This window comes from Xiphophorus maculatus, chromosome 18 (genome assembly GCF_002775205.1).
Source record: "Xiphophorus maculatus strain JP 163 A chromosome 18, X_maculatus-5.0-male, whole genome shotgun sequence".
In the NCBI taxonomy this organism is placed as follows: Eukaryota; Metazoa; Chordata; class Actinopteri; order Cyprinodontiformes; family Poeciliidae; genus Xiphophorus; species Xiphophorus maculatus.
In genome coordinates, this window is record NC_036460.1 from 21,194,647 (window position 1) to 21,210,369 (window position 15,723).

Below are 15,723 nucleotides of genomic sequence, written 5' to 3' on the forward strand. Positions count from 1 at the left end.
TTTTTTTCTCCAACAGTAAGTCAAACTAACATTCATGTTTTAGGTTGGTTGGAATTTCCACAATTATTTCTATTCCTTTCAACCCATGCTCATGAGCAAAATAACACAACAGTGTTTTTATTGTCTTCCAATTTTAAACATCCCAACATGAGTAAATCTGAGACACACATTTGGATGCGTTTTAAGGCACGACCTGAAACAGATGTCTTACATGTCATGATAGGAAGATTTTGTTTATTTGATTAAACAAAATTGATTATGGCATCAAGAAGAGGATAATGAATATCCTCAAAATGTACATTTTTTGATTCAGTCAGTGTCATTCTGTTAAGTTTAAGTTTTGATTAAAGGAGTTATAATCATCTTGTGATATTTTGTTTTTGTGTGTGACTTTGGGTTTTTCCCGAACTGTTCTTGTAGGTTAAATCTACAAAGCCCCAGAGATGCTGGGCTCAAACTCTGCTCTCTGCAGAATGAAGCCTATTCTGAAAATGCATCTTAATCTTTCCATTACTCTTTCTATAGGCAATGCACATATCTTTCCACTAAAGCCAAATAGAAACATAAATGAGCACTCGCTCAAGCTTTTGCAGATGAAGTCTTTGTCATATTGCATCAGATATTTGTTCTCTACATACGGTCCAGTTCTGAAAATTATGCATTACCTAAACCAATTTATACACGGTCAAGTGCAAATACAGTTCCATCTCAGTAAACAGTCCTGGTTGCCTTAATAGTGGGCTTCAGCTTATCTGCATTGTTGGCCCTGGTGCCTTCCATCTTCCTCTTAACAATACCACATTGATCGTCTGTGGGGTTTAGGTCAGGCCAGATTGCCAACCAATCAAACACAATGATGGTCACATAAGTAGATATTGTGCTTTAGTAAGCAGATGGCAAGGACAGCTAGAAAATGAAATCAGCTTCTCCACAAAGTTGGTCAGCAAGGGAAGTATGCTCAAATATTTTTCTGGTGGACAGCAGAGTTTACTCTGGACTTGATGAGACGTTGGACCACGAGATGACAGTGCTCCCTAAATCATCACTGACTGATGAAACTTTACACTGAATGCAACTCTGGTTCTGTGTCTCTCCACTTTTCCTTTAGATTTTTGGACCTTAACTAATGAATGAATTGAAAATGTACTTTTATCTGACAAGATATCTTTGGGCCATAGAGCAGCAGTCTAGTACTTTTTCTCAATAGCTCAAGTATGAAATATCCAAGTGTGTCTCTAAACCCAATGTGGCTTTACACAAGAAAATAACTGGATGCCCTTGACTGTCTGTTGGGCCGCTGTCAAGCCAGTACACTATGGGATGATTATGTAGACCACAGGATGTTCTACAACATAATATTTTTAGTTAAATATGACTGGAAACACATGTACATTGATTATATTCTTATATATTATGATGCTCCTGCATGATTGACTGAAAAATATCCAAAAGATGACTGGACACTGTGAAAGCAAGAAAATGGTAACCAATTTTAGTTTTTACAAGGTGCCACATTTACATTGCTCTGAATATTTTGGAAAAGTATAATATAAAAAATAATAATAACAAAAAGATTGTGGTTTCCAGGAAACAAAGATGTTTCTGTAAACTTAACACCACTACATTAAACATTCAAAATGAAACTTAAAGGAGATATCTGCTTCATAAAACACCATGTGTGCTAAAGACTATATATTCAACGTCTGAAGTTTCCTCAAACTGAAAAGTTTGTTTTGGCTCCCAAGCTTTGAAAATATATCTCATTAAGTGAAGCGGTTCAGATTCGGAGAGGAAGAGCATGTCACAGAAATCTCACTTTGACACACTTTTCTGACGTCTTCATGAAATTTCTTCAACACGTTCTGAGCAAAATGCAGGAGTACGAGTCTCCCATGTGGCTTTTGAGATATTTTCTTTTAAGCTGTTTTTCCTTTCACAATGAGACAGTTAATGTCTTGTGAGGTGTATGAGAGACTTTTTGAAAGAAGTCTTAAAGTTTATTCTTTAATGTCATCAACAACTCTGTTTGCTGCTCAGTCATTTATCCATCAAGGGGAAGTTTTTGCTGGTCACATGATTAATTAGCCCTCTTAAAAGGCTCTTGCAAAAATATTCATTCACTTTGAAGTTGACTTTTTTTCCATGGTGGAACCACAAATAATGTGTTTTATTGGGTTTTAGTTGACAACAAATGAAAAAAAAAAAAAGATCAATGCTTTCGGTTTTATTTATATAAAAAAAATTCTAAAAGGTTGGCATTCATTTGTATTCAGCCTCTTACTCTAATACCACCTAACAAAATCCATCAACAACAGCTCAGGTAATTTGATTAGGAAACTATTAATCATGCGCTCCACAAATCTGGCTTTTATGGATGAGTGGCAAGAAGAAACTTACTGCTCACTGAAACAAAGTGGTAAAAAAAAAACACCTCACCGAAAAGCCAAGTGTATGAAAGCAAACATTTGGAGGAAGGTTCTCCAGTCCAATAGCCAACATCAACATACAAAGCAAAACCAAACAAAACAATATCCCTGGAAATTAAAATCCATGGCGGCTGCAGCATCATGCTGTGGGGATGCATTATCTGTAGCAGGAAGTGGGAAGCTGTTGGGAAGGATAGACGGGGCTAAAAACACATCAATACACCAATACTGGAGGAAAATCTGCTGGAGGCTGCAAAGGATTCAGACCAGAGCAGAGGTCTATCCTTTAGAAGAAAATGCAACCATAAACATGCAGCCTGGGCTACAATGAAATGTCTTAGATTAAACATCTATCAGAATGAGAGATCAAGGTCAAGACATAAATTAAATTCAGAATCAGTGAAAAGACTTAAAAATGTATGTTGACATTAAGCGATAAGCAATTAATCAATTAAGTGCAGAATAAATTAAAATGAGACCTATAGTTTCCATTTTGATGATTAATAATTTTTGAAGGGCAATTTTGTTTACACAGACTTCATAATCCATGTTATTAATAGCTGTGGTTATGTGTGTTTTTAATTTCTGTTTTATTTATTGTTTTTGGTGTTTGTGTTTTTATTTCGGATATATACAATGTCTTCGGGTGCCGTATAAAATTACGGTTCATTAGTCTTATTTTCATGCCCTTATCAATATATGACGTTTAAATAGTCTCGAAATAACAGTTACTGTTAATTTCTGACAATTTATAGTTAAGTAAAAAATTGTTATTGTTACAGGCCTAGCTGACATACACCTTCCATCCAGTCTGACTGAACTTTGGCTATGTTGCAAAGAGAACTAAAGAAACTTCAGAATCGATATGTCCAAAGCTGGCAGACAAAAACCCAAAGGAGTCGCAGTTGCGACTGCAGCAAAATGCAAGTCTACAAAATATCGACACACTGACCAGAACACAAATTCATACCACTTTTTAAGATTTGTATTTGTAAAAACATTTGAGCACCACATTTGTTTTTTCTTCCACTTTACAATTTATGTCCTACTTGGTGCTAGTCTATCACATAAAATCCCTGATGACTGATGCTAGGAAATAAATAATTACAATTTTGTTTTGCAGCTTACCTATTCTGAAGGAGAGCGGGCCACCAGAGGTGCTTCTCACCCACATGGCTAAGAAGAGCAGAAGCGCCCAGGCTGTGAGCATCTTCTATGACTCCTCATGGGTCCTGCCCCGGGCGTGCCCCTGTCACAGCCACCTAAAAAATACAGAGAGTAACACTGAAGCAATCATGGCATCTGACAGGATGTGAAACAAGCACACTCAGTCTTTTAATGTCCTACTGAGATGCATGTTGGGAATCTGTAGGAGACGCTGCAAAACTGCTGCAAAGAGAACCTGAGGCCTATTGCAGTTGAAATGAGACTGCTGATCTCATTTTCTATTTGTATCAATGGCTGAGTGAATTAGCACAGTTTGTATAGGAGAAGGATGTTAATATTTTTTTTCTTCTTTTTTTGACAGTTAAAATTCCAGTGAGTAAAGTTTATTCTGTTCCCACGAACATGTTTTATGAGATTTAAAAACGTGTCATGACCTGTCAGGTTAAAAAAAGGCCACTTCTCTGAATTAAGTACCCAAGATGGTAAAATGTCAAAGACTGAATGTTTTCTATCTGTTTTGCTGTTTTGTTAAACCAGTGGGTTCAACATTATTGTAAGAATGAAAATTATAATTAAAAATATGTGGTTGCCGAAACTAAGAAATAATTTGAGACTAATCAATAAGACAATTGTACTGCAGGGAACCATGATAATACCGGGGAGAGTTTATATGTTTTTGAAGTAATTGTCTTTTTAAATTAGAAAGAAAGCTACATGTTCGAAAAAAAAAGATCAAATTTTCAGAACATTTGCATCGACACACCAATCCTGTTCACATCACTCAGTTACGGAAACACAAAGACTGTTTAATTCAGAACAACTTTCTCCAAATAACAACAACTGGACTTCTAATCCTCTTTGTTTACTGAGAAAAACCTACATCCATAGGCTGCAGAGTCTAAATCTGGCTTTTCATCCCTTCAAAAAGATGTTTATTTGATTCGGATCTTGTGACAGAAAACGTGCCCTGGAGCAAATAATATGAGCTTTGTGACATGGCCTGAGATGGTGCCAAAAGGGTTTTGCCATGATCAGCAAGACTTAGATTCCAGCCTGACATTCACGGGAACAAAGTGTGGAAGAATCACTGCATGCTACATAAAAAATTGCAGTCGAATTCGTTTGATCCAAACAGGATCAAATGCATAACGTACTTTAGGAGTTTTATTTTGCCAGATTTTAAATCTTAGGAAAAACTAACTTTGCAGATGAGACAACAACCTTCTGATGTTACGAAAATTATTTCAGTAACTATTACCTGTTTCTTACGTCCATTTAAAGAGGTTAAAATAGTTTAGGCTAATTTGGCCCATGGGTAATGCAAATTATATGGATATTTCTCATACACAAAAACAGTTTCTGTTGGATGATTGCTCAGCATCTTAAATCTGTGCAACTGATAAGTGGCTGCCAAGAATTCATATCTTCGCAAAATGAAAACTATGTACAGTGCATTATTTTCTTTGGACTTTTTCAAACTTTTTATTTAGTCCAGCACTTCATTTGATTATTCTCAAACAACTGCTGCATTTGTAGGAAAAGCTGACTTAAATCACTCAAACAAAAAATAATCAGAACGTGAAAGGATGAATTAGTTGCGTCTACAGACAAAAAGTCAGCCTAAGAAAGTCAAAGACAAATTTGCTCTTTAAGACTTTATTACAAGTAACCAGGGATAACAACTTTTAGTGCTAATATGTTGATTCCCAGAGACTTTAGTCAGCTTGCAGTATTGCATCGACTCCTCATGGTCAATAATTGGCAGGAAAAAAAGAGAGAAAAACCAATCAAATTCAAAAGATAAACTTTAAAAGGCTCTCAGAAGGAGGGGTTTGGTGTGGACTTGACTGGCCTGACCTCAACCAAGCAGAACACCTTAGGGATGAAATAAAGAGGAGACTGCAGGGATTTTCATCCAATAATCAGTGCTTGACCTCACAAATGCTCTCCTGAAAGAATGGCCAGAAATTCCCATAAACACACTCCTACCCTTTTGTGGAAATCCTTCCCAGAAGCGATTAAGCTGTTAAAGCAGTAAATGGTGGGCTAATTCCATATTAAAAAGGAGATGTTATTAAAAAAATGTGTTTGACAAAAGGTGGCTGCCTCTTCATTTATTAATAAGGTCAATGTTTCTCTGAATTTTATGTTTAATATCCATTTTGCTTTATTAAATTACAAGTGGTCTCATCTGGCAGTATTGAAATGCCACTATTACACACAGTTGCTAGAGATATTTTTAGTTCTGTTTTCACACATGAAAACTTGCAGATGTCAGTGAGTTGTTTATGACAACAATTAGTGTTTGTATCTGATAAGCATCTGGCATGAATTAATGTGAATCTTAATTATTATAGGAGTGGGTGGTTAGAGGGAACTTAGCTTTGAGGGTCTAATGTCTAGAAACTGATGATGTGCTATTTTCAAAGACCATGCTAGAAAAACCTTTCTATATTGTACATAGATAACACAAGAAACATCTAGCTTCTTTAGAGTTCTCCAAACAGAGTGAGGCAATTTAGTGGAGGAAGATGGACGTCTTAAAATCTCTTGAAACAGAAAGACGGCAAAATCCATTCTGCAAAACTGTGACCTAATCAAGGACCTGAACAAACTGCAGCTCTTCTACAGGATGAAATAAAGTATTAATGTGAATGTTGCGAGTTGTAAGAAAGTCTTAGTGAGTACAAGATAGCATGTTTGTTCAAACATAAGATAACATCAAACTTTAGCTGCTAAGTTAATACTAGAAGTTTGAGATAGCTATATTTAGTACTCAAACTTTGACCAAAGAAACAGTCATACATTTAATCTCAATAGGCTATGTTTCACACATTGTGACATGTTTTATTTTTGCAATCCAAATCCCATAGTTTATCAAAATGTTTTAATTTGTTGATTCTTAATGCTTTTTTTTTAATACAAAGGTGAAAAGTGAGATCCTAGTTAGGTAATATATACCTATATATATTAATTAATATATATTAATATATATATTAATTAACCTATATATATATATATATTATTTAATATATATAGGTTATCAACTCACTCCAAAACTCAAGAGTTTGTCAAATAACAGTCGACAGGACCTTTTATGGATACTGAATTTCTTCTTTGTAAACTTGTGGTTCAGAATAATCTCTATCATGTAATGTAGGCTAATGCCAAGATATAACGTTATAATAATAATAAAACATACCTGTAGTGATTTTTTCTACAGTAAGTAGACGTTTACCATAGTGTCTTGCATCCAATGCTTGTTTATTGGGGCGCCAGGGGACCATACCACCAAATAAATATAGACACTGTATCATGTTACAGAAAAAACATGGTTTTGGCATGAAGTTAAATAGCATGGTGATTTTTGCAACTGAAACATTACTTGTTTTTATGATTAAAACTGCCTGCATGAATATACAGCTCATTAATTTATGTATTTAAATTGTTTATTTGTCAAAACATTGAAAACCAATAAATATAATTATAAAAAAAAAATAATAATATATATATATATATATATATATATATATATATATATATATATATATATATATATATATATATATATATATTAGTATGAACGGAACTGAACCATAATTAAATTCTATGCACATGCCTATAATCTGAATCTGTTTATACAGAGCCTTAAGATGACATATATTGTCATTTGGTAAAAAATTGAACAGATTTATGTGGTAAATATTCATCTGCAAAGTTTTTTAATACTGCATATTAGTTTGTGCTCAACTTTTTAATCAATAAAAAGCTAATAAATCAGGATACCAAAAAAAAAACTTCCCAGATTTTCATACAGACTGAAACTGCTTCATATTTAATAGGAACAACTGATTAGAAAAAACACCGCAAGGTGAACACCTGATAACCTGAGGAGATTAATGTTTTATCTATAACCTAAGATGCTTCAACGAGGGTGGAGGTGTGATGTGACAGCTGATCAATCCTTGTTTCATAGTACCTTTCAGATTCATTGATCCCATAGAGACCGGAGCCTGAAAGCAGAGCTGTCAACATATGAGGAATGTAGAGCAAATAATATTTGTTGGACTTCTGAGATCAAACAAATGGATGCTTTACTGACTAATTACAAAATAAAATGTCTGCTTCTAGTTTATTACCCACTAATGGCTTTATTACTTTTACAGACTAGTACTATTTACTGCAATTAAGAGAAACAGGAAATAAATTAAAAATCAGATTTACATTCTATTATTGAGACTAATCAGTGTCGATTAAAAGCTTCATCAGCACAGAGTTAAAGACAAAGACCTTGTCAGCTTTTTGACTGAGTGCAAGCTGAACCATTAATAGCTCCTCAATGAAAGACTAAAGCACAAATTCCATTTCGTTCAATACAGAAGTAAAATGAAAGCCAGGTTGAATCATTGCCCTCATTTCTCAGGTCTCTAAAGTCAATTATGTCAATTTCATTTTTAGCTTCTCATCTGAGAAAGGCAAACACAGATTGATCTATTTTCTCGTACTGCACTGAGGCAGAATTAATAAAGATGGAGCTAGGCGGGGCGTAGGGAAAAAAGAAGAATAACATAAGATGCTAGTTTGTACACATTCACCTCAGTTTTTATCTGTAGATGACAGGCCTCAACTATGACAGCTGCAAACAAAGTCAAAACTGTGTTTTTCTGTTTTTACTTCGAGAAAAATAAAGATACAATGTTCACTCACCCCTTTCATTTACCCTTTTCTGTCCAAAATGGACAGAAAAACAAAACATTTCAAATTTCTGTTTACTTGACAAATTTCTTAGTGTTACAGAAGTTCATAAAAGAATGTGCATCATTTAGACCCTTTTGCAGTGTTGAACATTTCAACCGAGTTTCTGTCTTTTACGAGGGAAGGTTGCAGAATCAACTGTATAAAACACAGGAAGCAATCTGACAGAAAAATAAATATTTAAACATTAAAAAAAGACTTAAAAAGGAGCTGATGGGCAGAACTTCCAAAACACACACATGAACTGATTTGATGATGCCTGATTCCTTCATAATGGCCATTGTTTTAAAGTCTGAATTGTTTTTAATAGAGGTTTTATCTGTCTTCTATACACTTACTCTTGCAGTGTCAGAGGAGTACACGGTGCTATGTTTGGAAGTCATTTATTTGAACTGTGCGAGGAAGCCGGAGTACCCAGAGAGAACCCTCAAATGCACAGCGAGAACATGCAAACTCCATGCCGAAAGACCTCAGCCCGGGATTCAAACCCAGGACATTTCGGCTGGATTTTCACTTCGAATAGTAAAACCTTCAATAAATAACTGAGTGGTTAAACCACTACAAACCATTAGCCAAGTAGCTAAGAGAATCATTGGCTACTCCTGTAGTTTTAACATAAAAATCCAGAAAAAAAGCATCCTTCCCTCATATTTTAAGACGATTTATATGCTTTCAGCTGACAGCATCACTTACTTAGGCACCATGAAAAAAATAAATAAAAAAATCCAACAATCTACTTCATATATCACATCACACATACATCATAAATTAAATCCAATTATAGTTCAGTTTTATCATGTCTGCTTTTCAGAGCATGCCTTTATCTGCTTTTGTGTTTCTCCTTTAATTATAAGATATTTAATGCCAATAAAACGTGTTTTTATTACAGGATATAACTATTTTCTTCTCCATTTTAGTTCAGTTTACAGTGATGTATAAGCAGACTAAGCTTTTCCTGCTAAATGCCCCAGAAAGATGTCTTACAGCTATTTGCAATATGAAAAGCAAGTCTTCTTCTAATATTAGGAAGAATATTTTCATAATTTAATATCTCTACCTAAAAAATTAAAAACGTATTAAAATAATAGCAAAGTGGAATACTTTAGAAGCTTTAGCTTGGTTTGACAACCCAGAGAGAAAACGAGTCTGTCCTCTGTCAATGCGGGAACCCAAGAGAGGATCGACGACTGCCAGAGCAGGTTGATCCGACAGTCTGACATGCCTCGTCAAAGCAATTGTTCACACAATCCAAATGCCAAAGCTGTCAATCATTCATCAGACACTCAGTTAATTCAGCTGCGAGTGGACCATTAAAAATGACAGTCTGAACTGAAGGCAAGTCAGACACATAATGAGACTCATGTATTTGCATATATTCATGTGCTGTTGCATTGGGAGTCACAGAACTGGTACAAAAGCAAGTTGTAGATGGAAATGAGTGATGTATGACCAATGTTTGAGAACGTTTGTCTGCCAAAAGCTGCAGAGTTAATATGGATGCGAAATGTGTATTCCTGTGGTGTGTATTTGCGGTAAGCCTAAAAAGAGTGGCTTATTGAAAGTATTAATACACTCAATAGAGATTGAAGAGCTATTTGAACATGGAAATATCACGTTCGGCCTAATTGTTTGGCTTTCTGCAAAGACTCGAGTGTTTCCCCTTCAGGTTAAATTGGATGGTCACAGCCTGAGTGACTTCTACCAACATCTCCCAGCAGTAAACAAACCTTTTATTAACACTTAATCTCAGCGGTCCTGCTGTCAGGAGCAGTACAAGTGTGATGGAAATGGTCTGACGTTGAGGCAGCCCATGACCTACAAGGAGAATATCTGGAAACACACTGTCCACACGAAGAGCGCTAACTATGACGACAACCCAGCTGTGGTGTTTAATTACAACTGAACAGGAATATATGAAATTAACTACGAATCTGCCCGAATAAACTGCAGTGAATTTACTTTTTTGTTGGTTGCCTTTAGGTGATATTGGTTGTAAAGTGGTGCAACAAAAAAATGAAAAAACTAACTGAAAAATATTTACCATATTGTTCATGCTTAGTTTATTCTCACACCAGAAGTCTTAAGACAACTTTATTTTCTGGATAATCAATCAATCCATCCATCCATCCATCCATCCATCCATCCATCCATCCATCCATCCATCCATCCATCCATCCATCCATCCCCCTTCGCAGAGGCAGCAGTCTAAGCACGGAGCCCCAGACTTCCCTCTCCTCAGCCCCTTGACTCAGCTCTACTGAGTTAATCCCAACGCAATGAAAGATTACAATTTATTTATTCTATTTTTTTCATCATTCTCAATTCTACAGGTTTAACTTAAAATGTATCGCCAGTTTTAAAAATCTTGTGCTTGATGTGTTATTACTTTACTTCTGTGAAGAAAAAAAAGTCATGAAGCAACTTGCAGCAGTAACGGGTCATGATTTGGGATTTTTGTACAGTTTGAGTAATAAATGCATGCTTGGTAGTAAGTTAATATTTGCTATGAAACCACGGCAACTACTGAACTTTGCAAGGGTAGATCTTAAACCAACACACCAACTGTTTTGAACAGTGATTGAAATATTACAAAAACATTGTTATTAATCTAAACTAACAGCTAAATAAAGCACTATCATACCTTTTACTGAGGTAGAACATAAAACAATAACCTAGAATTGCAACAACTTTAATTATTTGAGCTAGTTTTGGTATGCTATTTTGTAGTTTCCTGAAAAGTTTCTCTATATGAGAAGTCTTTATGGGTTTATGATGTTATTTATAAGCTGTTATGACACATTTAATTAATATGTAGACTAATTTCATCTGTGCATGAGGGTGATATTTTATGATATATTTTCAGATCACTCAATATACAATTAGTTTTTGTTTAAAATACCTAAAATTCTGGTATTTAAAACAGAATTTTTAAATACCGTTTAAACATTATTTTCCCCTTTAATCCAGTTTCCTCTGGAGCTGTTGTACTCATTTTCTCCTTTTACTCCACACACTGTGTTTTTTATTTTTAAGCAATTACGAGTTATGGTGGTAAAACCTGGAATTGCGGATGCACAAGTTATTCAGCATGTTGTTGCTAGGTTACCAAAGAGTGCGAGAGTTAATTGATGCCACTCACTTTGCTTTGCTGGGTTGCTGAGGTTGAGCAACTAAAGTCTTTCCTCTGCCTACATTCCCCAGAAGGCTTTGCGGTTCTGGATTAGAGTTCAGTTAAGTTATTGAAAACTCTATCTGACATATTTCCTATCAGTATTTATAATGGACTTATTGTGATATATATATTGTAAACGATCTATTGCTCATCCCTACTATGTGTAAAACATTCTCAAATCGTTCCACTTTTGTTTTTCACCCCAAGATATTCTGTCTTTCAGCATCAACTGTTTTCAGACACAACCAGCTGTATGATTGAAAGTCTTCAATTCATGTAGCCTCAACATGACATGCTGCGTCTAATGGACAGTGTTTGCAATTATTCTCTTTCTACAAGTTGTCTATTGCGTTTATCTGTAACACAGGCATCTACTGTACTGCTCATCGTTAAGCTGAATATCTTTATTGTAGAGAAATCAGTCCAATCCCATAGCCTGAAGCTGCAAAAAATCCCAAAAAGATTATTTTAGAAGTGTTGTAAAACTATGGTTTTAATTCTAAATATAGGCTGCTACAGATCATCGTAGGACTGACTTTTGGTCCATTATGCAGCTGAAAAAAAAGCAAAGCTTTTCTTAATATCACATCTCATTTCACTCCAAGGACAATTAGGCATGCATCAACACACCAGTATGTGTAGTAATTCCATTATATAAAGAAAGAAATAATTATGTCTTGCTAATGTAAGCTCCCACATGGTGGCAAATAATAAGGGGATATATGATATCTATTGGTTGAGGTTAGTAATGGTTTTAATAACACGACTTCATAAATTGTGAGATTATATTGTGCTTAAACTGCGAGCACATGTAGAATTACAGCCCCAGGCTGAGCTGTATTGTCTTTCAAACTCATTATTATACAAGGCAATCATTTCTCCTTTCACATTATATCCTTGCATGTTGCAATGCTTGTGACTGTGTGAGTTGTCATAATAGTGTAAGGACCAGACAATCATCTTATTAGCTTTGACTTTATTGTCTGCAGAGTCGGGAGAGATAGCTGCGTTTACAATCATGGCAGAAAGTTTGAGCAGCGATCCAAAAAAAAAAAAACAATAACAAAACAAAACATGTTTTTCTGTGCCTCTTTTTTTTGTGGTTAGATTATTGTGCAGGGATAAGAAACCCTGTCTCACTGTGTTTTTGGCGAGACAGTATAGACGTATTAACAAGCACATTTGAAGCTGTGCAAGTATGTAGCTGAAATCATTTCCAGTGGACTGATGCCTATAAAGGGAGGAGACATTCTCTAAACTGTCCTCTAATAATGGCCACCTCAAAAAAAACTCCTGATGAAAATAATGCCTCAAAGGCAGAAAATGTAAAAAAAAATAATAAAAATAGCTAAATAGATTACAGATCACTGAGATAGTTCAAAGTCAGAGCTTCAGCTGCAATGAACATTTTTGTTACGGAAAGAGATCCCAACAGTGTTGCCACGACTACAGAGGTGCTGGCAGGAAGTGGATGTGAGAGTATTTCAATTAATGGTTCGTTCACAAGAAGACGGTTTTCAATAAAACCGTAACTTTTTGTTCATGTCAAGCTGCTCGTTTACATGTCGCTGACGACTGCAATCGGACACCGGCCCTTTTTGAAACCAGATCTCAGAGTTCAACTTTTCAGAAACAAACCTGCGGAGGCGTAAGGTGCTCCACTGGTGTGAAAGCTACACGGCTGCACGATTTGCTGTATGTATAGCATTGCATTACATACAACCCTTTCAGTTCAACACGTCTAACGTAAAAAATGTATCTCAGCACCTCTGAGAATTTTCAATTTATTTTGGGATTTTTTTGCAATAAAAATCACAGATTTTGTGGTGCTACTTTAGAAATATCTACGGTATTTTTTCCTCCTTGAACCCCTTCCAAATCAATATACAGCTAAGAAAAAAGAGTCAGTTTACCTTTGTGAGTAATAAATTGTCTCAGGGTTTTGACGTTGCTCTGGAGGATGAACTGCTCACTCTATCAGTGGTGCAGCTGCACCAGATGCGCTCTTGTTTATAATTCTGAAGCACCCTGTCGGCTCACAGATTGCGAGACACATTGAGTTAGAGATAATATGCGGATGGGAGTTTTTATTTAATTGATTTAGTCATCTGTACTCTGTATGATCCTTTAAATTATACGGGCTATTGTCATTAGTTGTACATAATGTCAGCAGTGAAGGGGATTTTTGTGATGTAAAAAAAGAGACACCCTCCTATGGTCTTATTTTTTATAAATCAGAAAAACTTGTCATTTTTATACATAATATTTATATCTAATTGGGTTGCTATTTGACGAATAGCTGTTTATATTCAGCAACTCAAGACAAAAGCAATACACTGGCTTAAAGATGAGAACACTGAAAATTAGAAACTGTGTGTGAATTCCTCAGACACCAACGTGAACCTGCTGTTGTTTCTAAAAAAAAGAAGATGGATACCACTAAATTGTAACCGAAGAGAAAAGATGGGTACACAGCTTTAAACTGGACTATTCCCACAAGTTGATGTCTTGCTTGCAAAAGTGGGACAGCAGACATCATTAAGAAAAAGGCTCAGGACAGTAAAGACTCTTCACTTATATTTAACCACTATTTACACTTTTTAGACCTTTTTATTGGTTTTTGTATGCCAGAAACACACAAAAACCTGCGAATAGAGCCTCTTTTGTCAGTTTAAACAACGGCCATGGCAATAGGCTCAACTATGTCTTCATTTAATCACTGCTATAAAAATCAGAGTTGTCAATTTCTGCAACTTTACACGTTCCATCTTGATTAATAACAAAATTCTTCTACCAAGGACAACTAGTGACAGATAAAATATCTTCTAACATTTTAAGAGGTAGATGAGGAGCATGCAGTGTCACTGACCTGTATTTTTATTTTTTTGTGTCATGTACTCCTAAATGATATTTTCTTCATTGAGTCCAGCACCGACTTCATGTGTGTGCCTCAGCAATTTCTCTCTGTGACTGTTTTTCTTGGAAACAAACATTGAGCTCATGCAACCAAAAAGCATTATTTGTCCACAGGACAATCTTTCAGAACTACTTGGAAATGTCAACATGTATTTCACTCCAGCCTCGCTTTGGGCTCTTCTGGGTCCTGTGGTGCAACACAGTGATACAAAGAGAGCAATACTTTGCCTTTCTACAAAATAAGCTGAGTGGTTCATAAAACAGAATAAAAAAACATATTTACTAACATAAGACTTCAACATTAAAGAGTTTTCCACAGATCTTTTCTAAAGCAGGAATTTATTATTATTTTTTTCCACCAAAATGTTGGCTAGAATAACTAAAAAATTACTAATAATTTTCAAGGACAATTAACTTTTGAGGGTGAGCCCGATTTAGGCCACAAATAAAACCAAATATGAGCTGTCAAACATTTTATTTCTGAAAAAATACAAAGAAACTTACTCAAGTAAAATATATTTTCTGTAAAAAGAAAAAGAGTTTGTCAAAGTACTTCAAAAGAAATTTGAAAGCCAGTAATCATTTCCCTTCCACTTCAAAATAGCTTTTTTTACTCTTTTTTTTTTTTTTTACTCTCTTTGATTTATCACAAAAAAGTCCATTAAAATTTGGGGTTGTCATTTGACATTATGTAAAAAGGTTTCAGTGCGCAGCATCAGGCTGACCTTAATTCACAATTATTTTAAAAACAACCCAGCATTCTGTCACATCTGTATTCCGTGAACATGTTGCAGTGTAATCTCACACAGTTAGGCTCCCAATAAACCGTGCACGATCCACAATCAGCTATGATGAGCCAATGCGATCGGACTTAGCAATTGTACAATTGCTTCTGATTCAAGTTTGAATTTCCTCCAGGTGCCCAGTGAAACTGCACAGAGAGGGTAACCTAACAAGTGGATAATGGAGATCCAGAAATCAGCGTTTCTTCAGCAGATAATGGGAAAAGATGGAAAAAGTGAACAAGACATGCTTGCATCTTTTCTCAAATAACTACATTTTATTTTCCCCTGACTTAAACTCAGCCAGTTACCTAGACCCAACAGAATAAGTGTTTTCATATGCATAGGAAGAACTAAAATAGGTTTGTCCCTGATCTGTGTGTATGTTGCATAGTACACAGCATACAAAATGGCTCTTAAAGACACTCGTGGGTAAAATGCGTTCTCAAGCTCACTGTAAAACATTGCATCACTAGGAGCAACAGAGAGAGGAGAAAGTGAGAGA

General features: G+C 35.4%; 1 protein-coding gene across 4 annotated transcripts in view; it reads right to left on the reverse strand.

Moving 5' to 3' along the window:
- Positions 1–15,723, reverse strand: part of grik4 (glutamate ionotropic receptor kainate type subunit 4) — a 349,633-nt gene that overhangs the window by 189,244 nt on the left and 144,666 nt on the right. For all 4 annotated transcript variants that reach the window (XM_023351803.1, XM_023351802.1, XM_023351801.1 and 1 more), the window contains exon 3: positions 3,555–3,688. In XM_023351803.1, coding sequence (XP_023207571.1) covers positions 3,555–3,636 — 82 coding nt within the window. In that variant the 5' untranslated portion in view covers positions 3,637–3,688. The remainder of the gene's footprint in view (positions 1–3,554; positions 3,689–15,723) is intronic.